Source organism: Drosophila nasuta, chromosome X (assembly GCF_023558535.2).
Source record: "Drosophila nasuta strain 15112-1781.00 chromosome X, ASM2355853v1, whole genome shotgun sequence".
NCBI lineage: Eukaryota > Metazoa > Arthropoda > Insecta > Diptera > Drosophilidae > Drosophila > Drosophila nasuta.
In genome coordinates this window covers 16,766,979-16,791,807 of record NC_083459.1, presented here as the reverse complement: position 1 = coordinate 16,791,807, position 24,829 = coordinate 16,766,979, and the positions used below count along the sequence as shown (strand labels likewise).

At 34.1% G+C, this 24,829-nt stretch overlaps 1 protein-coding gene across 1 annotated transcript in view; it reads right to left on the bottom strand.

Annotated features, from left to right (window-relative positions):
- Nucleotides 1-4,130: 4,130 nt before the first annotated feature.
- The window catches only part of LOC132795204 (uncharacterized), a 65,450-nt gene continuing 44,751 nt past the window's right edge, over nucleotides 4,131-24,829 (bottom strand). Inside the window, 3 exon segments of the mRNA XM_060805790.1 lie at nucleotides 4,131-6,386; nucleotides 8,447-8,580; nucleotides 8,582-8,970. Coding sequence (XP_060661773.1) covers nucleotides 6,203-6,386; nucleotides 8,447-8,580; nucleotides 8,582-8,914 — 651 coding nt within the window. The 5' untranslated portion in view covers nucleotides 8,915-8,970 and the 3' untranslated portion in view covers nucleotides 4,131-6,202.

The window sequence follows — 24,829 nt, the reverse complement described above, 5'->3', positions numbered from 1 at the left end:
ATTGCGGACACGCTATGAAGTGGGCGCCATTTTTTTTGTGTGCTTGCGTGCACTTTGAAACTGGCGCCATCTATGTGTGGTGCATGTGTGCAGTAAGCTTAAAAGCTTGAAACGCGCTTGAAAGCTTTACAACACTACGCTTAAAGCTGCGAAGGTTTGAGACGCCGGAATCCAGAGAACCGCAATAAAAGCTCAATCTAACTAACTGTTATAACAGCTGTAAGCATAAAAGCTGCAAAATAACAGTCAACGAGCTTAGAAAAGCTTTTCGAAGTTGACACTGTTATCAGATACATTTCAATATATTGAAAATGCAAAGTTTGAGTTAGTTTTAATATAAGGAAATCGCTTTCTTTATTAATGTGTGTTTTGTTTGTATGTAGTTACCATATCTCGGCACTCGCTTAAGTTTTACTATAAGTAATCGTTATAATTAATAATTAAATGTGTATTCCTCTTTGCATGTTATATTAATATAATTATATATTTAAAATACGAGCGTAACCTTACGCTAGAGACAAAAAACACACACATTTATATTTATATTCAACTTTATGTATAACTTTGCTGACACCAAAAAACAAACAAACAACAAAAATAACGACCAAAAAAATTGCATTCTCATACCATTCAAATGATGTCGTATTTAACATTTTCATCAATTCGGCATATTTTTTTTCCATTTGCTCGTGTAGTTTTAATTTTTTTAAATTTCTTTAAATGGTTAATTTGTGTGGTTTTTTTTTAATAATACATACAGCAATTTTTTTGGGTTTGTTTTCATTTTTGTAGTTTTTTTTTGTGTTTGATTTGTTTTGGCTACCATTTGACGACTAAAATACATGGCTAGGAGTAACTCTAGTATATATTCAGTTACAGATAATAGTCGTGAATTTTTAATTAATATGCTTTTTCCTTTACCTCATTTGCATTTTTGTTGTTTTGCTTTGTTCCTTTACATAATGTATATTGTATGTATATATATATGTATATATATATAGCTATTTAATTAAAACATTGTAACATTTAATAAATTTAAACATTGATTGCTCTTGCGTTGTGACAATAGGTTTTTTTTTGTTTCTATTCTTGTTAAATATACATAACTGCATATATATATATATATTGTATAAAGAGAATATACATATATGCTGCATTCAAGCGCCATTCAATTCTTGACTTTCATTAATGTATTCTTTGCTTCTGCGTTTGCACTTTGCCTTAAATTTTTCTTATTTCTTTTTTATATTCCTTTTTTTTTAGTTTTTCGTCGACCAGCGACATTTTTTTTTTTATCAATAGAGATAGACGAAAATTAGAAACAAAACTCAATTGAGTGTTGTAGCGTATAATTTGTCTGTTGATTGTAGAGTGCTAAGTATATGCGAAAAGTTTTCTTCTTTTTTTTATTGATTCAATAAACGAGATGAAGAACTAAACTAAAAAAAAACAAGAGAGAGAGCAAGAAAAAGTATGTACAAGCTAAGCTTATGATGCAAACAATTTTACTAGTAGATACACAGTAGTTAAGTTACATAGTTAAGTTTCATCTTTACTTTTCTCATGTTTTATTTATATTGTTTTGTTGTTGTTGTTGTTGTTGTTGTTTATGTGATTTTTAACTAGCATAATCCGTATTAGCCTAATAAGTATGCGTTAATATATATGTTTATGTATAAGTATGTATGGACAATAACAACATCAAGACTTCTTACTAATAAAAAATCATTTGCAATTTCAACGCTGAGACAGAGTTTAATGTGGAGTAAAGGAGGAAGAGGAAGAGGAGAGGTGGGATTGGGTTGGGGCAGTGGCTGGTTGGGCGGAAACAGAGGGCGGTGGGCGGTGGGCGGTGGGCGGAGCTCGAACTAACCTACTCGCTGAACTGCTGGGCTGGGCAGCCAGCAAGCCGAGTTCAATGTGCTTTTTTTGAGCGAAGTTTATCGCTGCAAAGAAAATGAATAAGGATGTGTGATTGACTGACTGACCGACCGACTGATTGACTGACTGACTGACCGACTGACTGACTGATTGACAGTTTGACTAACTGCTGGACTGACTGACTGGTTCATTGATTGATTGATTGGTTCACATGATTAATTATTTAATTGATTGATTGATTGCTTCGGTTGTTTTTTTGGTTTTTGATTTTCTCGTCATCTTCGTTGATGATTTTGATTAGTTTTGATTGTTCTATTCTTAGGATTCTCTCCGTCGTTTGCCAAATCACTTACAAGTCTAACATTTAAAGTACACATGTAGGTGGATTAGTTTAAGTTACAGTTTAAGGTAGTAAGTATTTAGTTTTGTAGGTTTCTTTCTTTCTTTAGGTACATGGTACATTTTAACTCTCGTTTATATTTGTTTTTTGTCTTTTTTTTGTTTGTTCTCTTTATATTTTTTGCGAATCTCTCACTAATAACTATGCCCTAATTAAACAATAACAAACATTTCAAAATTGTTTATATATATTTATTATATATATATATATATATGTATTTATATATATCGCGAATAACATAGATTTCAATTTATTTTTTTGAAGTACTCTTTCTTGTTATCGTGCCAAAAAACGGGGTTTGCTGCTAATTGCTTTACATTCCATTACACACTTTACACATTTTCATTTTCATTTTTGTTTTTGTTTTTTCTTTTTTTGTTTGCAATTTGTTTGTTATTCTCATTACAAGTATTTACCTTATCGTTCATTTAATAGCTCGGAATTAAAACAAACACCTGAGGGTAAAATATATATATTGAGACTGCAAGTGTTTCCCTTGCGGTGTGGTTAACTCACACTCACACTCACACTCCCACTCACACTCACAAGTTGCATTCGCACTCGTTTTTGATACTCATACTCTTTCTTCTTCTATTTTTTGTTCGGCTTTTGGGAATTTGTTGTTCGATTTGCTGCTGCTACGATTTTTATTTACTTTTTGTTTTTGTTTTTTGTGCTCGTTTTTCTATAATTTTCTATTTGGTGTATTTGGTGGTTATTTATGTGGTATTTCACAGTTATCCATAAAACAGTCAATATTAAGTTTGAGTAGGTACAAATAGGTTCGGTCGACTGATTCGACTGCTGGTGGTACTCAAAAGCGGTGGTTACTCAATTAATCTTTCTCCACGGGGCAACTACTAGGATAATACACAGCACACACACACACTCACATACTCCCACACACGTACACTCACACACACACACACATACACAGAATATATATCAATGCGTGCTATTATGATATACATCTCTCATATTAGGTCATGTTGATTGTTCATTATGATTAAGCTGTTGTCCTTTTTTGTTTGCTGTCATCTGCCACCGAGGGTCATTCATCTAGCCTGCTCAAGGGTAACGGCAAACAACTAATGTATAAACAACTCGACAAGCCTTCATTAAAGATTTAATAAGAACAAATCAAGCTAGCAGAGATTTTGATAACGTTGCAAAAATTCATATAAGTGGAGTACGGAAATAAAATTGTGTTTTAATTGAAATGAATTTAATAAATTTATTAGCTAAAAGTAACTTTAATAGCGTCTAAAAAAAAATTCGAATGCTATAAATAAATTGAAAATAAATGTAAAAAAACGTTTTCCATTTATTTATTATTAATTTCTTCAATTCATTGGCAAATAACTTAAAATAATAATTATAAATTTTGAAAGCTCAACATATATGGTTTAGTTTAATTAATTTATTTATTTTGTTATTTCATGGTTCTCTCAATAGAATTTTTTACTTGAAGAAGCTTGATACCAAGGAAAAAAACAAAATTAATTTAACTATACTGCTTATTTATAGAAAATATAATAATAATGAATAGAAAAAAGGATCCCTTTGATTGACAATTTAATCTATTTATTTGTTATTTATTTAATGGTTATTAAAATTTAATGAATATATTCTAATGAATGAATATATTCTTTAAGCTGTTTAATATGAAAATCATGTATCTGTAACATTAACTTTTGAGTATATAATTTATAAATGTTTTAATATTGACATAAATTGATCTAACATTTAAATCAAAATATGTTCAAAAATTTAAAAACAGCAATTTCTTAAGCAAGTAATCTCATGATTACAAAAAAAAACAATGTATAAGCTAACTTTTTGAATATTCAAATATTTGTTGAACTGCAAGTGTAAGAAATTTTTGGAAATAAATTCTAGAATTCAATGAAATATAAGAAATTATAAGATCACAATTCTAAAATTATAAGACTGTTATTCCTAAATACAACAAAAATATAATTAAATAAGAGCATCATTAAAAACCTTCGACGGAGGCGGTAACTAAACAGTTTCATGAGCTGCAAGCGAACAGCAGACAAATGTGTTTAGTGCTTGACAGGTTTTGAATCTTTAAACACAAAAACACACACATATAAAGACAGAGACACACACACAGACACGCGCGAGCGCAGAGAGAGAGAGAGAGAGAGAGAGATAGAGAGAGAATATTTGCTAACTGGAATTGCATTTTGATTGTCGTAATTAGTCAGTTAAGCAATGCAAACTAACACACACATTTCAATTAACGTCACACGACCCACACGAAATTAGCTTTACGACGACGATGACGATGACGACAACGAAGATGAGTTTCTGCCTCGCATTGTGCTTTGCCATGCCGAAGAGCAACAGGCGAAGGGAGGGAGGGAGGTAAGGAAGGAGATTGCTGGATTTTATCAGCGAAAATAGCGAATGGCCATCAAATGTGGCGACAGTGGCATTGGCATTGACATTGAGACTATGTGCCATATTACTCATACGACATGTGGGCCAACCACGTGCAGCAGCACCACCATTAAATGCAATAGCCTTGCGGGTGTGTCTTACAATGTGTGAGTGTGCGTGCACGCATCTGTGTATGTGTGTGTGTGTGATAGTGATAGAGAGAAATGTCCTTGACCCATTCTGTCCTTCATGTTGGTGTGGGTTTTTGCTCGTCGAGGTTGCTGCAATTCATTATGTACGACTATATATAACTATATATAAATTTTATGTTTAGCTGCAATGTCATATTAAAAATGCAACCTCGCTACGCGATTTGATGATTACACAGATACCTCAGCGCACATCTCTAGTTCTCTTATATCTGCCTGCCAAATATCAAACGAATGCAATTAAAATACTTTTGTCGCTTCGCAAATTAAATATATCAAAGCAAAGTTTCTCTTCGTTTGGGATTTAAACTTTAATTGAGAGCACAAACATATTAAAATTGTTGTTAATTCATTTTGAATATTAATATTTAACACAAAACCTTTTCGACTCTTAAAATTTATTCTAAAATATGTCAGATTACTCTTTCAATATTTATAATAAAGGCAAAACAATTTTGACTCTCAAAATTGATTGTAAAATATGTGAGTTTAATATTTCCATGAAACACAAAACCTTTTCGAGTATTAAAATTTGATTATAAATTATGTAAAATTAATGTTTTAATATTTCTTTTTAACGAACAAGTTTTGTCATCTTTATAAAATTGATGGTAAATTATGTTTGATTAGAATTTTCCTATTTAACACAAAACCTTGTAATTGTTTCTTTCCTTTTGTATTCGCTTTCAATCAATTGCCTAAATTTGTTGAGGATTTATTTAATTTTATTAGGTTTCCGTATTTTTTTTTTTGTTATCGCACGTGTGCAAATTGCTGTTATCATTTTTCGTTTATATTTACTTTTTCGCTGTTGCTCATTTCAGCGAATTCCTCTCACTCTTCTCCCACCCTCTCTCTCTATACCTCTGTCTTTTTGCGTTCATTCTCTGTCTTTGTTTATCGCTCTTGTTTCAATTTCAACCATTTTTTGGTGACGCGCGACTTCATTTTCATTTTGGTTTTTTGCAATTGCGGTTTGTTTGTTTGTTTGTTTATTTTAAGCGTTGTCGCTGCCAAGCCAAAAAACAAAAGAGATTGAGAGGGGGAGAGTGAGTGAGAGCAGGGAAAAGAGCTGAGGCATCCATGAAAAGAAGAAAAGAAAAGAAAATGTTAATAAACATGCGCTTGTTTCGTCCAGCTGCTCTCGCCAATTCGTCAATTCGCCATCCGTGTTTTGTCTTGTGCGTGTATCCATTTCCGTTTCCTTTCCTTTTCCTCTTTCTCTACTTGTGTGTGTGTGTGTGTGTGCCCATTACTTGTGGTTTGTGCTCGCTTCTGTTGCTGTTGCTGTTGCTGCTGCAATCGCTTATGTCTGCACGGGCACATTGCTATCCGCCTCCTGGATTAAGGGTGCTGCCCAAACGCCGCTGCCGCTGCGAGTCTTGCGCTGCTGCACAATCCCATCCATAATGTCCAGCTGCAAGTTGTGAATGCTGCCGCGATGATCGGTCAACGGTGGTCCAGCGATGACGCTGCCCCGACGACTGCCACTGAAAGCAAATTAATATAAATTACAATAAATACATATTGCTTATAATTCATTTTCATTTTCTCCGTCGTCGTGAATTCCCTGGATGCCAACGAGTTTAAGTTGAATGAAACGAGTTTTCGCTTTTGAATAAAATATATGTATGTATGTTTATTAAATTAAGCTTAAATTAAAGCAAAATATAATTCAAGTTAAAAATATATTTTAATAAAAAAAAAAACAATTGTGTAAAATAACTTTGATACAATTTTAAGGTTTAAGAGGAAAAAGTCGCTTTTAAATTTCTATTAAATCAAGCTTAAATTGAAGCCAAATATAATTTTGCTATACAATTATATAAATATAACTTTTAAGTACAATTTATTTTAATACATCAAAATATAATTGTAGAAAACAAATTTGATACAAACTTAAAAAAAAAATTGATATTGTATGATATTATGCTTAAATTAAAGCAAAAGAGCTAACATCGGCATAACTTTTAAGTTTAATATATTTTATTTTTTATATTTACATTGCATCACAGAATAATTTTGCAAAATAACTTCTAAATAACTTCAAGATATTTCTTTTCTTTTTTAAATTTGCAGCAAAAAATAATTTTACTTCTTAAATTAAACGTAATTAAATCAAAATATGATAAAAATAAATTATAAACAAATAAAAAAGCTAGAGTCAATTTTGTTTGACTGTGATCTACCCGATAAATAGTGAATAAATGCAAAATAGTTTGGTATTAACTAAAATATACCAAATTAATATATCACAAAAATAATTAAATATACTGAAGACTATATTTGGTATATTGATATATTCCATAGAATATTAAAATATACCAAGCTGTCAGCCAAGGAAACTAACGCCCGTAAGTGGGCGTTATTCGCATATATATATAAGTATTTCTTAAATAACTTCTATAAATATTATCTACAATCAAATTAAAAAATAATAACAATTAGGAACAAGAGTAAATAATTAATTTTCTTCAATGTTACAAAGAAAATAAAAGGAAATATCCAAACAATATTAATAATCTTAAATGTTACAAAAATTAAATCACAGAAACGTGCATTCATTATATAATATTAGAAAATAATTAAATATACTGAAGACTATATTTGGTATATTGATATATTCCATAGAGTATTAAAATATACCAAGCTGTCAGCCAAGGAAACTAACGCCCGAAACTAAGAATAATAATAAGAAAATATGAAATTTGCAAGTTAACTGTCAGTTTAATATCTATTTTTAAGTCGTCAAAATGTTTCTATGGCCAGTATAAAGTCAAGAGAAGATCGCCAGCATGCGAGAGAAATTGTAATTGAAATCGTATTGAAAAGGTGCTGATTTTTCAATTTACGTTCTTTCCGTAATTCGCATAACGACACGGACATAAAGAAGGAGAAGAAGTTGAGATAAAGGAGGAGGAGGAGGAGGAGGAGAAGAACATAGGACTAACATACATCGTATAAACGTATTTTGCGTATACGTATTTTCAATTTATATGGCATTAAACTGTCTGAGGGGTTATGCATTTAGATTGAGCCTTTTAACGACACTTGAGGGCTTGGCAGCTTCATGACAATCTCATTAGGAGGCCACCGCAATGGCCATTGCCAGGGTATCAGAATTGTTGATGGCACAGCACAAAAGCCAGAGCAGAAGCCGATGCCGATGCCGATGTCGATGTCGAGGCCGAAGACCAAGCCGGAGTAAACGATGAAGCTGAAGGAGAAGCAGAAGCTGAAGCAAAAGCATCGAACAGCCGGCGGCGCAAATTCAATTAGGCGAGCGTCAAAGAAGCCCAGCCATGTTCAAGTTCTCTTTCTCTTTCTCGCTTTCGCTTTCGCTTTCTCTTAGTCATGCTTTCTCCCTTTCCTTTTCTTGCTTTTGGACAGAGTTTACTGATGCTGTGACCCGTCGTCCGTCCGTCTGCCTGTTCGTTGTCCGTTGGCTGTGCACTTCCGTCGCTAATGGCGCACAAAACTTCCAATTACTGGGACTAAAGTGGCTCCACTCCACACTTGGTTGGGCGAGGCAAATAAAAATGTCATTTACCTGAACGAAACAGCGGAAATGGACTCACGCCGATTGCGTCCGAAGAGCGTTGGGGGCACCGCCGATATGGTGACCACCGAATGCCGGCGACCGCCTGCGGTTGGATTGGCCTTCTGCGATAGCGTGGCCAAAAAATTCAACCTCCTTGGGACTGAGGCCACCCGTCTCGCCGCCCACCTCCGATAGACGTCGCACCTGGCTGGCGGTAATGCCCTCGGTTATTTGCAGCGATGGCAACGAATGCTTGCGTCGCTGCTGCATGTCGGGGAAGGGGCAGAGCAGATACGGATTAACCGGTGAGTCCGGCTCGGAATCATCGCTGTTACTCCGCTTGGTCGCCGTGGGATCACACCCGCCGGCGGCGCCCTCCAGATCGTCACCATCCTCGGCGGCATGCGACTCCTCGACGACAATCAACGGCTCTTGAGTGCTCAAATTGAACACGGGCGTGAATGAGGAGCGACGCATCTTGTCTTCGCTTCAGTTCAACACTCAACTTCTGGACTTTTGCTTTCGTTTGTCTTCTTCTGAAATGATACAAATCAAATGGGGGAAAGTTTCAATCAATAATCATGTCGAACACAAGCAGCAGCAGCAGCAGCACAACATACAAGTTTCCATCAAATTAAAATGAGCCGCAAACTTCGTCACAGCTGAGCTTCATTTTTGTGTACTTTTCGTCTTTGGCTTTGGCTTTGACTTTTTTCTCTTTCTCTCTCTACTGTTTGTGCAAAACTTTGTTTGCTCACTTTTTTTTTATTAATATTTGTCTGACCTCTAGTAACGCTTATAATACTCTATGCCTACATATGTTGCTCACTTACACACACACACACACTGTCATCATACTTATGTTAGTCAGTTTACATTGAAACTTCACTCAGCACACTATTGATTGACGGCTGCAAAAGTTTTGGGGTTTCGTGTAGATGAGTTCTTTCATCTTGTCTAAGATTATGCTGCATTCTTCAAATTTGCATAGTGGCAAAACACTTTGTAAACACATATATTCGTGGCTAAAAGTCTTCAATTGACAGATTAAAGCTGAATTTATAAAAAATTCATTTAGAAACCAAAGTTATATAGAATCTTTTAAACAAAGTTGAACTATCAACGGACATCCAAAGCAATATCTTGAAATATTTAAATTCCCATTTAATTATATTTGAAAAAGCGTATTTAAAGCACTTATTTTGCAAAATAAAATGAAATTTAAATGTGTTTTAAAAATCATATTTAAGGCGTTTATATTTCAAATAATATTCGATTCTTCTAATTTGCCAAATAAAATTTTTTTATTAGTAATTGAGTCTTATTATAATTTGCTCGAAACTTATCAAAATATTGCCTTAATGAAGCAGCCTCTTATATAGAGCGAGTAAGAGAGAGGCAAGATAAATAACATTCTCTTCGACTTTATATTTAGCGTTTACCTGCAACAGCTTTAACTGAGAAGCAACAACTTGTTTTATACAGAATCAACGAAGCAACTTCTTCCGCTAGACTTATTTACATCTCTTTCTAACACCTTCTGCTTTACTTTTAGTTTCCTACTAACAACTTCTTCCATTAGACAATTCCTGCAACGTCGTTAGCTTAGCTTAGCAGCAAATGCAATTGTTAGACACGATCAGCTAGCCTTTATTGCTGTCACACATATTTTCGTCTCCCTCTATTCCAGCTTCGGCTTTACTTATGTATATGCTGTTGCTTAGTAGCAACTTCTTCCGTTAGACAAATCGAGCAAAGTCTTCAGCTTAGTAGCAACTTCTTCCGTTAGAGATTCTAGGGTCTGCTTCTGTTCGATTCTTAATGTAAATGGTGTAGCAACGACTTCTGCTAGACGTTTGCTCTACATTTAGAGACTTAGTGGCAACTCCTGTTAGACAAATACAGCAACGTATTGTGCTTTACTTGGAATTGCATCAGTTTAGTAGCAGCTTAGAGATATGTAATTATCGATTAACTAACAACTGGTTCTGCTTTACTTATTGCCTTCACGTTTATTTTGCTCCATGTAAGTACAAAGCGTATAATTTTAGCATAATCTCTTTAACGAGTAGCATACGTTATGACATATACATATGTACATAGTGTATTTTAATTTTTACTCATTTCACTTATGTAAATATATAAAATTCGTATAGTATATATTGTATAATCATAAATAATTGTATAATTTCAACACAATGAAAGTAATAACAAAATTTCTATTATTATTCAAATACATTTGCTGGTTGGGATGTGCAAACAAATGAAATGAACAATTATGTTGCCCCAAGACAATTAAAATAAACGAGCACATTTAAATGCAAGACAATTTCATTTGCTCTCAATACAATTATCGAAGGTTGGTTCGAAAGGTATTTTCAGAAGCTCTAAACCCCTGAAGCTAGTTTATTTGAATTTGCAATTGAGTTTATCAAAATATTTTAATTGAAAATAGGAATGTTAAAAGCATAAGCGCAAATTATGGATTTGTCAAATATTTGCACTTCTTGATTGAAATAAAGTATGTAAAGTGTTTTTTGTGTTGGTCATTTAATGGCTATCTAAATTTAAAGACTGTGCACTTTTATAACATTTCCTCCAGAAATAAACAAGGTATTTAAGGTTAAATTCCATTCTAGAGAAGGCCGAATGCTGTTGATACTTTTCAATTAACTAAATTGGAATTAAGAGCAGAGAAAAAGAATTGTGAAGTGGCCGTTCTCTCGAAAAACTCCTTTTGAGTTGGCGAGAACAATGGCAAATGGGAAATCGCCTTGGTCACCCACATTAAATGGATGTCATAGAGCAAGCAAAAAAAAGATCTCTAAATAAGAAATCATAGCATACCTTTTAGGTAACTAAAGATAAAAGAGAGATGACGATGAAATGAAAAACTGACAGCATGGGAAAATTACGCATTCGCCGTGTATTACGCACACACACACACTGACACACACGTACACAACAGAATTAAATGTGCCGAAAATGTAAATGAAATTGTTGAGCATTAGGCACATAAAAACCACAAAAGAAAATATAAAACAATGATGTAGCTAGTTGCAACTGACTGACTAAAAGTTACTCTATAGAATAATTCTTCAATTGAAAAATTTCTATTAATGCTTCATTTGTAGCTTGCCGTTAAATGGTTTGTAGGAATGAATGAATTAATGTTGTTCAGTGGAAAATATATGCATTGAATATATTTGATATTAATATAGAAGTGATGTATATTTTATTATATTTTTAAATATTATTATTATTATTATTATTTAATATACGTATGTTTTCATAATAATATATTTATATGAAAATACATCTGTATTCATACACATATTTCTTATTTTTCTGGTTAGCCATTATCATTAATATCACAGTAAACCTCTTGCTTCAACCTTTCTTCAGCAAGGAGTTACATCTGCGTGTGTGTGTGTGTGTGTGTGTGTGTGTGTGTGTTCCAGTAGATGTTCGTGTGAGTGTGGGAACGAGTGTTTTTCGGATGACGACGCCAGCTTAATGCGTCTGCTGGGCTTTGTCGTTGTTTTTCTCACTGCTGGCGCCAACAGGCCGTCAATTCAATTGACGTTTGATATACGCACACGCTGACACACACACACACGTACAATGTATAGAGGCACACACACGTTGGCTTAGTAAATGAGTGTGTGTGTGTGTGTGTGTGTGTGTGTGTGTGTGTGTGTGTGTGTGTATGCTTAGTGCTGACTTGGCCATTGCCAAAATGCCAATAATGAGCACTATTAATAGAACCTGACTGACTGCGATTTGCTGCGATTCATTCAATTTCGACACACAGGCCACCATATCGAACCAAAGGAACCAGGAATGTGGTCCTCGCCCCCTCCCCCCTCCCCCAGCTGAGAGAGAAACGTGTCACTTAATCAGCATTAAAGTGCGCAGCATTGTAATTAGCCAGCAAACATGCCAGCAAACATACGAGACACGAACGGTGGCAGTAAACCTGAAACACACACTCGCATACACGGAGATTCCAATTCACTGAAATTTAGGTTCAAGCATGCGCACCCCTCCTCCTTTTCCCCCCGCCCGCAGCACCATTTCCCTCTCCCCACACCTCTGTCATCCTCACGCAAATCTCATTTAAATTTCCTTTTGGTCTCTACACAAAATCGAAATTCGCTGGTGCTCGGCTCAAGTCATGTGTATGGAGAGCTTCAGTTGGAATTTATTTCCATTGGGAAAGAGATTGACAACAGAGTGCGAGACAGAGAGAGAGAGAGAGAGAGAGAGTGGGAGATAGGTGCGGAGATAGTCATAAGCTGGGACCAAACACTCTGCAAACGTTGACAGACTTTGCGTTAAGTATTGGACGTGTGTGCCGCCCGAACAGAAAGAGAAATAGCAAACAGCAGACAGAAACAGAAACAGAACAACACAAAACAGAGATGAGAACAAAAAAATAAAAGCGGAGATCATCGCTAACAAACAAACAGAAACTTAGACGAATGTCAACTGGCATTTCAGCTGGCAGCAGCTTAACTAACTATCCAACATCACATGGCTAATTTGATTAAAGTTGCCACACACTGCCAGCATTCACACGATTTAAGAGTGGAATTGTAATTTTCATTTATTTAAAATGTCAAACAAGTTCATCAAATGTAAACCCGTAATGTTCATCAGTTCTACTTTTGAACAAAATGAAAAGAATTTATATAAATTTCATAGTCAGAGCATTAACTTAAATTGCAAATCCTGACTCGTTTTCTAAAGAAAATAAAAAGAATTCAAATGTAAGTCATGCTTACAAAATAATCTTCACAAATTTGTTAAGAAAATTGTAAGTTAAATTATGCTTACGAAATAATCGAACAATCACAATCTTATAGATTCTTAACTTAAGAATTATCAAATAATAAAGTTTCATGAATTCTAAAAGCAGCTGCTGAAAATAAATATTAAAGTGTATAAAATACTAAAATAACAACGAAATAATCTGAAATAATGCAAAAATATTATTCATTGAAGAAAAAAGAGAATGGAATATTTAATAGAATATCTAATCGTATTCATTACTCAATACCAAAAAAATAAAAATAAAAAGGAAATTGGGTGATAAAGTGCCATTAAATTAAATAATTACATAATCCATATCGAACTGTATTCATTGAACAAAAATTAGAAAAGAGCGTCCGTCTATAAAATTTGTAGCAAAATAATTGTCCTTCTTTAACAAATCAATATTTTAAAAATAAAGAATATCTAATCATGGTCATTACTCAAAGAAATTGGGTGATAAATAATTACAGCAAAAGTGTCTTTATATTTGATAATCACGAAATGTATATTAGAAAATTTATTGGCCTTCTCCTATAAACCAATATTATCAAAAATAAGAATATCTAGTCAAAGCCAGAAATGAAATTGAGTGATAAATAATTACAAAAGAAATGTGCCATTAAATTGTAGAATTCTTTTGGCTACAGAATGTCAACTGGTCGATTGATCTAAACGCAATTTCATAGCCATTAAAATGAATAATGAAATCCGATTGAGGCACGCTCAAAGTAAGCATTTATTGCTGCTGCTGATTTGCTTTTAATTTTCGCAGTTAATGCAACATAATTATTTAGTGTATTGGTTATTTAATTATATATGCTGTTGTGTTGGGCACAGTTCGCTTAGCTGTGTGAGCGAGGAGTTCATTATTATTATTCATTGTTTGGGGGGCAATTTCTATCAATATTTGTTGCAATTATTTAGAGTGTCTGCTATTTGGCATGTGATGAATGGCACTGTAATTGAGCACACTTTGTGTGCTGCTGAACGACGAAGAAGGAGCCGCCGATAGAGCCAAAGAACCACAACAGTGCGTAGACGTAATAAATGAATGAAAAAATACATAGACCGAAAATGCAGAGGTGAATAATATTGAGCATCAAGAGCGGCGGCGGCGGCTACAACAATGAGCCAGCATTGGCATTCAAACATTATTGAGATAAATGACAAATTTTGTCTCTCAAATAAATAAAAAGGACGCCTCAATGTGGGCAAATTGACGCGTCAACAACAAACGGCCAAGGACAGTTACACGCACACATCTCACTCTCTCTCTCTCTCTCTCTCTCTCAGTTCGCTTTCTATCTACGTCTCTAATTTTTTGCTTTTTTTCTGCTTGCCTTGTAAAAAGAAAAGCAGCGGCAGCCGTAACAAGAAAAATGTTTGCAAATACACGACATAAACAAGGCCATGAATTTGCCTATAAATCCAAATTGAATGACAGCCTAAAATGCAAAATTATTTGAAGGGCAATGTCAATGCCTAACGAAAACACACACACACACACACACACACACACACACACATTGAGTGAGATAAACACACACACACATATGTATATAGACGATTACACATTCATGTCTTTAGAAACTAAATGTATGTGAAGCATCAAATTAGATTCAGTTGTTGCCATTTGTTTTCATTTATTTCCTGCTCAATATGAAATGGGATTTCGATTTCTCAATAAAACGATCAATTTTCACGTGATTACTTAATACGATTATATTTATCTTCGAATTGAACTTCTAAAAAATATTCTGTCATTTAAAGAATAATTCAGTTTTCGACTTGCTTTTTTATTGCAACGCATTTTCAGACACAACAATAATAAGGAACGTAAAAATAGATTAGCATATCTTTTAAATAAAATATTTGAAGCAAAAAGTAAATAAACATAAAAGAAATGTAAATGTATTTTCAGACACAAGAATAACGATGCATTATTTATTTTCAATCCTAACTTCGCTCATGTTAAGTTTTTTGTTTAATTGCAAATTATACGAAATATAGAAGTCTGTATATGTTGCAGCTATATTTGATATTGTCTTTAAATAAAAAGTCAATAAAACTATAAAATATTTATTTACGATCAAAATAATAACAATATTTAAAGTTTATCTTGCATTTTTAGTATAATTTTTGTAAAAACCAAAACAAACATTAATATTTAGAGTTGTTTTAAATTTTTATACCCGCTACCCATAGGGTAGAAGGGTATTATAACTTTGTGCCGGCAGGAAATGTATGTAACAGGTAGAAGGAGGCATCTCCGACCCTATAAAGTATATATATTCTTGATCAGCGTTAACAGCCGAGACGATCTAGCCATGTCCGTCTGTCCGTCTGTGTGTCTGTGTGTCTGTCCGTCCGTCCGTATGAACACCTAGATCTCAGAGACTATAAGAGATAGAGCTATAATTTTTTTTCGACAGCATTTGTTATGTTTGCACGCAGATCAAGTTTGTTTCAAATTTTTGCCACGCCCACTTCCGCCCCGCAAATCAAAAAAATCCAATAACAAGCGTAATTTTAAAGTTAGAGTTGCGAATTTTGGTATATATAATAATAACTATAGTAGTTATGATTCCTGAAAATTTGGTTGCGATCAGATGAAAATTGTCGAAGTTATTAAAGAAATACTTTTGTATGGGCAAACACGTCTACTTACTAGGGGTCTTAGTTGCTTTGGCTGACAATCTGGTATATTGTGCCGTCTATGGTATATTTTGAATGCGGTACTATATCAATATACCAAATATACTATTTGGTATATTTTTAGTATTTTTGCAGTATATTCGGTATATTTTGAGAAAATTATCGCAAAATATATTTCTTTTATTCAAAATGGGTAGCGGGTATCTCACAGTCGAGTGCACTCGACTGTAGCTTTCTTACTTGTTAAATATCACCACAGTATTTTAGCACAAACAAATTATAAAATATATACAAATTTAACAGCAGCTAGCTATTAGTCATAATTCGATTTTTATTGAAAATGTAATTTTTTTTTAATTGTGATCAATTCTAATTTTATTATAGTTTTTTAATGCCCGTTAGTAACTTTGTGCCTCTATGAAGAGTATGTAACCTGTAAAAGGAGACATCCCTGACCTTATAAAGTATATATATTCTTGATCACCCTCAACAGGCGAGACCATATAGCCATGTCCGTCTGTCTGTCTGTCCGCCCATCCGTATCAACACCCATATCCCAGAAAGTACAGAGATAGAGCTATATTGATAGCACTTGTTATGTTTGCACTCAGATCAAATTTGATTCAACGCTCACGCTCCGAAAATTGGAAAAAAAAATCATCTAGAGCCACAATTGTTGGTGTATACAATCTTAACTGCAACATTTATGGATTTTGTATGGAAAGTAATGCCAACTTCAACCGGGTTTTAGTTATTTTGGCTGGCAATCTGGTATATTCTGTACTTTACTGAGCATTTTTGGTATGTAGCACAATCTTTATAATCCAAATATAGCCATCGGTATATTTTAGTATTTTGGTGGTTTATTTTTTGTATATTTTTAACATATGGGTTTATTGTGTGTTTCTGTATTTTTGTATTTTATAGCCGAGCACACTTGACTGTGGCTTTCTTACTTGTTGATTCTTTAGTAAACTTTTTAAAATTTATTTTTTTAATTATTAGAAAAGGATAATTGCGGTCGTTTGTGAAACTATTTTAATCGCTCGCCTTCTGCTATACTCTCACAGTTTGTTCGTCCATTTCCTTTTATCTGGTCATTACTTGGGTAAATATATAAAATGTTCTTAGACAGAAATATCTAATTTGCTTATATCACATTTTTTACGACATTTGTCACGTCTTGTTTCCGACTGACGACGGAAGTATGTGAGAGAGTGTGTGTCCGTGTGTGTGTGTGTGTATGTGCACATGTATTTGTCAATAAGTGATGGCGCAATGATTCTGCGTGATTGTTGCTACGTGATTGCGCTACAAATGGCATCTCCGAGTCGGAGAGAGACTAAAGTCGAGCAAGTCGAGTACTCGCTCGTTGTATATATCCTAAGTGTGAATGGATATCCCTGGGCATTCTTTTTGCCTTCACTTCTTTTTTTTTTTTGGAGCAAAAATGTTGCCCAACAACAATAACAACAACAACACCAAAGTGAAGGCAACATTTTCATCACGCATTTATGAAGGTCGTTTATTTCTTTTCTCTGTTGTTTTGTTTTTTTTGAGCTGTCAGCAAATGTCTGCAACAAGCAGCATGACAACAAATATGTCTAAAAAAAATAAAATACGAAAAAAATTGCACAACATTGAGTGTGAATGAGTGCGAATGAATGTTGGGCAGATGTTTATTGATTTAAATCGAATGCATTTGCCACACAGAGGGGGGGAAAAAACGAGTCAATGCTTGTCAAATATAAACTCAAATAGAGTGGCAAATAAATAAATTGTGACGACAGCAATTTGAAACTCATCAGCACTCAAACTACCCATCCGAACCCGAACTTGGCCCGGAAGTGCTTTAGTTATAAACTCAAGCTTGCCTCAAGAGAGAGAGAGAGAGAGGCAGAGAACCGAGGACCGGGGACCGGACGTTGGTCGGCCAAGCGTGCGCATCCGGAGCCAGGATTGCCACAGAGAGAGATTCTAGTCTAATGGGCTTGGTCTTGGGCTTGGGCTTGACTGGCATGTGCTCAGTATAAAGCCATAGATTAGTCAAACTTTTCTCTTGTCGGGGTGTTTGTAATGAGTTGAGAGCCGGCTCTATCTCTCTCTTTTACTAACTGACTAACTGGTTGACGAAATGACTGGATGACAACTTTGGTTGCAAGTTTGACGCGTTGAAAGTTTTTCGTTTATCTCAGAGTGTCGAGTGCAGCGCTTTGTTGTTGCCTTCTTCCATGCCATTGTGATTGTTACTACTATTGTTGTTTTTAATTATGCTGATGGCGAATTGAGTGCGACAGCTACAGCCGACTCTTTGTGTTTTTTTTCTTCTGCCTTCTCTTGTTGCTTTCCAAAAAGATTTTCGCACAACAACAACGTTCAACAGCTGACAGTTAACTCATTAACAAAAAGTGCTGCAAATCCATGCTCAAGACCCGGACAATGCTTGCTCTCTTTCTCTATAAATGCATTAAGCACCATTCAATATGCACGTAAAGTTTGCAATTTAATTCAATGAAAAAAACAAAGCTTCAGCTTAAGCATGGTTCATTTTCAATTTGTTTAAGGCATACATATTTGGCAAAATTTAATAAAGTACAAACATAAAATACTTTGTAAACTTTTTCAACAATGCATTTGTGAAATTGTCTAAATTGAATCATTAAAAATAAAACGACTGAACTTTTTTAATAAATGCGAGCTAGAAAAAGTACAGCTGAGTTTTTGGCAATTAATTCATGATTTAAAAATAGATTTTATACAGGTTTTTGTAATGCAGTTTTCAGCTGCTCCACACTCTTCTCTTTATTTACTAAAGTTTTGAATTGTCTTTTTACTAGATCTCTATGGACCGCAACCCGATTTGATTTGGCTTAAGCTCATTACGCCAATAATATTATGACATTTGTTTGTTTTGTTTTTTCATACCCGCTACCCATAGAATAGAAGGGTATTTTAACTTTGTGTCTCAGGTAAATTTATGTAACAGGCAGAAGGAATCATCTTCGACCCTATAAAGGCGGGATCTTAGTTGCTTTGGCTTGAGAATCTGGTATATTTTGCACTCTATAGTATATTTCGAATATAGCTCTCCATCGATATACCAAATATGATATATTTAACAATATGCGGTATATTGTGAATGTAGTGTCACACAAATATACCAAATATAGACTACGGTATATTTTCATTATTTTTGAGAATATATATTTTGGTATATTTACAAATTAATACCACACTGTTTTGCTTTTATTGAAAATAGGCAGCGGGTATCTCACAGTCGAGCACACTCGACTGTAGCTTTCTGACTTGCTTTTTATTTCAAGTATGCTCCTAGGAAATTCATTTTTATTTTTGGGCTCTGCCATTGCTTTTTATGTGCTTTTGTTTCTGTTTTTGTTTTCATTTCGGTTCGGTTTTGATTCGGTTTTTTGGTTCGCTTTCTCTTTCGGTTCGGTATTTTATGGTCTGTTGTCAGTTTAAAATCTCTGGCTTTGACATCCAGTTCGACCTCGACTTTGACTTTGACATTGTTTTGCCATTCAGCAGCAGAAGCGCGAGTTCCATTTGAGTAAATCAAATGATGTCGTAAATGTCGCTTATTTTCTTGATGTTCATCTTGTTGCTGCTGTTGTTATTTTTCGCTGCTGCTGCTGCTATATGGGGACCATATAAATCCTATTTGCTTGTCTTAATTTACCTAATGCCAAAGTAATCCGGCTGTCATTTGGAGCGCACAGCTTTTTATGCTGTGCGAATGTCGCCGCCTGTTATCCCCACTCTCAGTCTCAGTCGCAGTCCCAGTCGCTCTCCCTCTCCGATCCCCTTTCAATCACCTCCTCCATTTCTTGACTAACATTAACCCCGTCTAAGAGAGCAGACCAAAAAGCGCCTTGAACACCCTGGAACATCGGCAATGTGGCTTTGAGTGTTATGCTCATGTTAAGCCGGTTAGAAAAAACAACAACAGCAAAAAAAAATAGAAAACAGTTTTCGAGGTCCTCCACAAGTCATAAAATATCGTGACAGCAAATTCCGCCTTCAATTTCACTCACACAATTCACACCGACCAGCTGCTGAGACTAATCGATAAGCTCCCCAACCTCCGGCAAGCATTCACCTCTTCGGTCTTCCCGTCGCATCCTTTTGCTTTTGACTGATTTTCCTTAATTTGTGTAAAGTTTCGGTCCAAAATGGCTTGGCTGCTCAACAAACTTGGCTCTGAGCTATCTATAAGTTTGTGCTTTGCCTTCGCCTTCGCCTTTGGTTTTGGTTTTGTGCCTTGTGCCAGCAAATTTCTTACTTTACCTTTTGCCAAACCCCATTATTATAGTTGAAGCGTAAAAGGTTTTTATTGCTCTTGCGGGGATAATAAATGCAACAGGTACAAAAACTAATCAAATTGATATGTTTTCACTTCACACACACTCGCACACACACACACACACACTTTTAATGTGTGTGGCAAAAGTTTCAGTTCAAAAGATTGCGTTGACAAACTTTCGTAATTAAGATATTAAATATTATTTATCACTTAACTGTCTACTTAGACTGCAAATATTATTATGCTCTTAATCATTGCTTAGACACAAATATTAAGTATCAAAGACAAAATGATAATGTTGGATGCTGAAGTCTACTCCAAACATTGAATGTGCCGAGCATATTAAGTGCATGTTAATTAAAAAGCTGGTCGGATTAAAACACTATAAAATGTTCATAAATTGACACATTTGAAATTTCACGAAATAGAATTAGTTTTACTATAAAAAGTAAGCAAATTACTTTTCGAAAAGTAAATGTATATAAGAAAGCAATATTTGGAATGTTAATTAATTAAAACAAGCTAAAAATTTTCTCATATACTCGCTACCCGTAGGGATCTCAGAGATTATGAGATTGAGATCTATAATTTATTTTCGACCGCACTTTATATCAAATTTTCACTTCCGTCGACACAATTAAAAAAAAATTCAAATAAAAATCGGAAAGCTCGAGTCGTAATTTTTGGTACATAAAATAATAACTACATTATTTGCGAATTCTGAAAATTTAGTTGCGATCAGATTTAAATTGTGAAAGTTATTTAAGAAATACTTTTGTACGGCAATAAAATCCTACTTTTTACTGGTCTTAGATGCTTTGGCTTGTATATTTAGTACTCTATGGTATATTTTAAAGTGGTACTATATAAATACCAATAAATACTATATAAATACCAACTGTAGCTTTCGGTATATTTTAATACTTTTGTGGGATATTAGTTTGGTATGTTTGAAGAATAATGTTATGCTCTTATATAAACTGAACTGTGGCTTTCTTAATTGTTAAATATTTAAATTTGCATGTATATTTTATTATATTTATAGTATATCATTAATAAAATATAATTATTTTGGCTAATACCAATTAAAAATTGTCTTCTTTGAAGCACATGATTTATTATACATATAAGAAAACAGTTTTGCTGGCAACACTTGGAATGTAATTAGATTAAAATCATGTTTGAAATTCTCTTATAAGTTAATACTTTATCTTATATAAAATATAATTATTTCGGAATGTTAACCTGCTAAAGTTTCGATAATGAATATCACTTTTCGATTACTTACTTTATATAAGAAAACAAATTTACTGACAATATTTGCAATGTAATTAATTTAAAACAAAGTTTACAATTCTCTTTTTTTAACTACTTGCAAAGTTTTTTTTTTCGTAGGCCTTTGTAGAAGGAAAGTTGAGTTTACTATAAAAGTGCTTGTTTAAATATTCTGAATATATTATATAAAGTGTGCTGGAATTTCAGAAATTTGTAATGAATTTGCGAATATATCTCTGAGCATGTGCTATGTTAAGTATGTTATGTGAATGTGGGCACAGCTTATAATCGTAGCGACAGGCTGTCGCATTTTTTAGTTATGAATACGCGTGCTTATATCATATTTTGTAAGAGCGTAAAAACATATTAATAAATACATATTTCATATATGTACATGTGTATGTATGTGTATTTTATTTTAATGTATGTTCCAAAGCCATTTTTGTGGCTGCTTCTTTTATTGATTTTTCGTTTTTTTTTTGCGTTTTTGGGTGATTTACCGCCTAAGGCAGCTGAGAGCAAAGCGAAAAAAGCAGAGCAATAACTTCATTATGTCATTGTTATTGCCGCGTGTTTTGTTGTTGCTGTTGTTGTCATCATAATAATCATCACGGTGGCTCGTTGTGCTCGCCATACACTAATCCCATCCAGCACATGCGTGTCCTGGCTCAACGTTCGACGTGGGCTATTGCAAATGTTGTTGTTGTTGTTGTTGTTCGGTTGTAACAATACTCGAGGAGTGCTTGAGCAATCCTCACTTTACTCTCTCTCTCTCTCTCTTTCTCTCTCTCTCACTCTCTCTCTCTCTCTCTCACTCTCTCTCTCTCTCTCTCTCCCTCTCGCATTGATATCCTCAAAGTGAATATTAATTTCAATTTGTATTGAAAACTCAATTGGAAATTGCGCCTTGTAAATGCAAAAAGCATTAAAGTGTCGCGCCTTCCCTCCCCCTCCCCCTCCCGACAGCCAGCATATTCTTTGGCCCGCGTGACCAAGGGCAGCTCATCAGACACTTTGATACCCTGTACTTTGAGCTCGGAAAACAGCTATGACAATTTAGTGGCAAGATCTTTGCTGTCTGAAGAATGAAATAAATGTCTATAAACAAATTGGATGATGAACAAATTTCAACATAATTTTAAAGATCATTTTTATATTTTACTCTTTTCAAGTTCGCTTTTATTTATAATTTATGAATTATTATTTAGTTTATTAACTTATATTTTATTATATATTTTATTTAGTTTATTTATTTATTTTGAAATTTATTTATAATTTTGTTGTTTATTATTTATTGTTTTATTCTAGTTTCTTTTTCAATTAATTTTTGTATTGCAAGCGCAATTATAGTTTTTTTTTGAGCGATTATTTAATCAAAAAATATTGTTTCTTGTTTCTAATTTTTGTTTAATTAATTTTTGTATTGTAAGCACACTTATCACTTTTTTTTTTAAATCCTATCTTTATAAGTGATTGATTATTTACATTTATTTGTTAAACCACTTTACTATTATTATTAAATTATCTTTTTATTATGGTTTTAATCAATTTAATTTTAAACATAATTTATATACATATATTTATTAAATCGAATTTGTTTTTTCATGAATAAATTATTTATTTGAATTTGTCTTTTATCTTTTAAACACAATTCTTACGTTTTATCTCAAATCGAATTTTCTTTTCAATTAGTGACTGAATATTTTGACTGAATATTTTTTGATTGCATTTCTTTGTAGTTATTTCACATATCTCACAGTCGAGTTGACTTGTTTATTGCGTTACCATTCATTTCAGTTTGACATATTTTGCGTTCTGTGCGTGTGTGTGTGTGTGTGTGTGTGTGTGTGTGTATTTGTGCCTAACTGAATTGGAGCTGCGTTCATTTCATTTCCATTTTTGGTGTGCTTAGCACATTTAATTTGTACAGCGGTACACAAAAAGCGACCGAAAGAGAAAAAGAGAGTGAGAGAGAGAGAGAGAGAGAGAGAGAGGGGAGTGGAGTGAAGTGGAGATGGCGAGAAAAAACGTCAACGAAGCTGGCCAAGCACCTTTCAAAAACAGGAAATTGCTCAAATTGAATTCAGGGATTTCCGTTGCTCGGTCCATGTTCAGTACTTGTGCTTCACTTTCTACTGCTGTCGATGTTGCTGTTGTTGCTTCTGTTTCTACTGTTGCTGCCGCTGCCGCTGCTTCTTCTTCTGGCCTGAATGAGCCTCAGTTGTCCTCGCCCTTTCGCATGACTGCCAGTTTTGCATTCGCCATTTTCCATTCGTCCGTCGTCCGTCGTCCGTCGCCATCGCATTTCGACTTTCCTTATGCTTGTTTTTTTTTTTGTTGGACTCTTTTTTTTTATGGTGCTTTTCTATCCTTCCGGACCTCAAATGTGCCACTTGAAGTGCATTTTAATAGACTTTCGATTGAAGTACCCCAAAAAAAAAGTAAAATAGAAAAGCACCACGAAAATTGAAATGACAACTGCGCTGATGATTTTGCTCTTAGACTTCATTGCTATCGTCGTCGTCGTCGTCATTGCTTGTTCTTGTCTGTCTCTCGCATCTTGCGTCTATATTTCCCCGAACTAATCTCATTTCTGCTCTTCTATTCTCATGCAAATTGTGTGCGATTCATGATTTCTATTAGTTTGCCTGCAGCAGAGAAACTTGATTAAATTGCATTTCATTTTGCGTCCACACAAACACACACACACATACACACACATACAATTGAAATGGCGCCAAACACAACAAACAATCACATTCACATTCACATTTAGCATCTCCATCAAGAGCCAGCAATAACAAAATCAAATGAATTGCTGCACTGCAAAAACCAAATAATACATACATATTTTATTTATAGGTTTTTATTATATTTACATAGCTGAAAAGCCTCGAATCGTGTTAAGTTATTTGATATCTACATAAGCGAAAAATACTTGTGAAGTGTGGTTCAAATTTCTGTAACCAATTTAGTGAAGATCTTTCATTAAAATATTAGTTTGAAATTGAGAGCAAAATAAATATTATTATACACGCTACCCATTGAGTACTATAGTTTTAGAAGGAGACATCTCCGACCCTATAAAGTACATACATACTCGTATATATTTTTGATCAGACGTGTCGGTCTGTCTGTCTGTCCGTATATACGCCTAGATCTCAGAGACTATACGTGATAGAGCTATAATCGTTTTCAACAGATCAAGTTCATTTCAGATAAAAATTGTAACAATTGTCTTTCAGTAAATTCTGTCAAGAAACGTTTACTGCAATCGGGTCTTAATTGCTTTGGTATATTTTGGAGTACTATATCCATATACC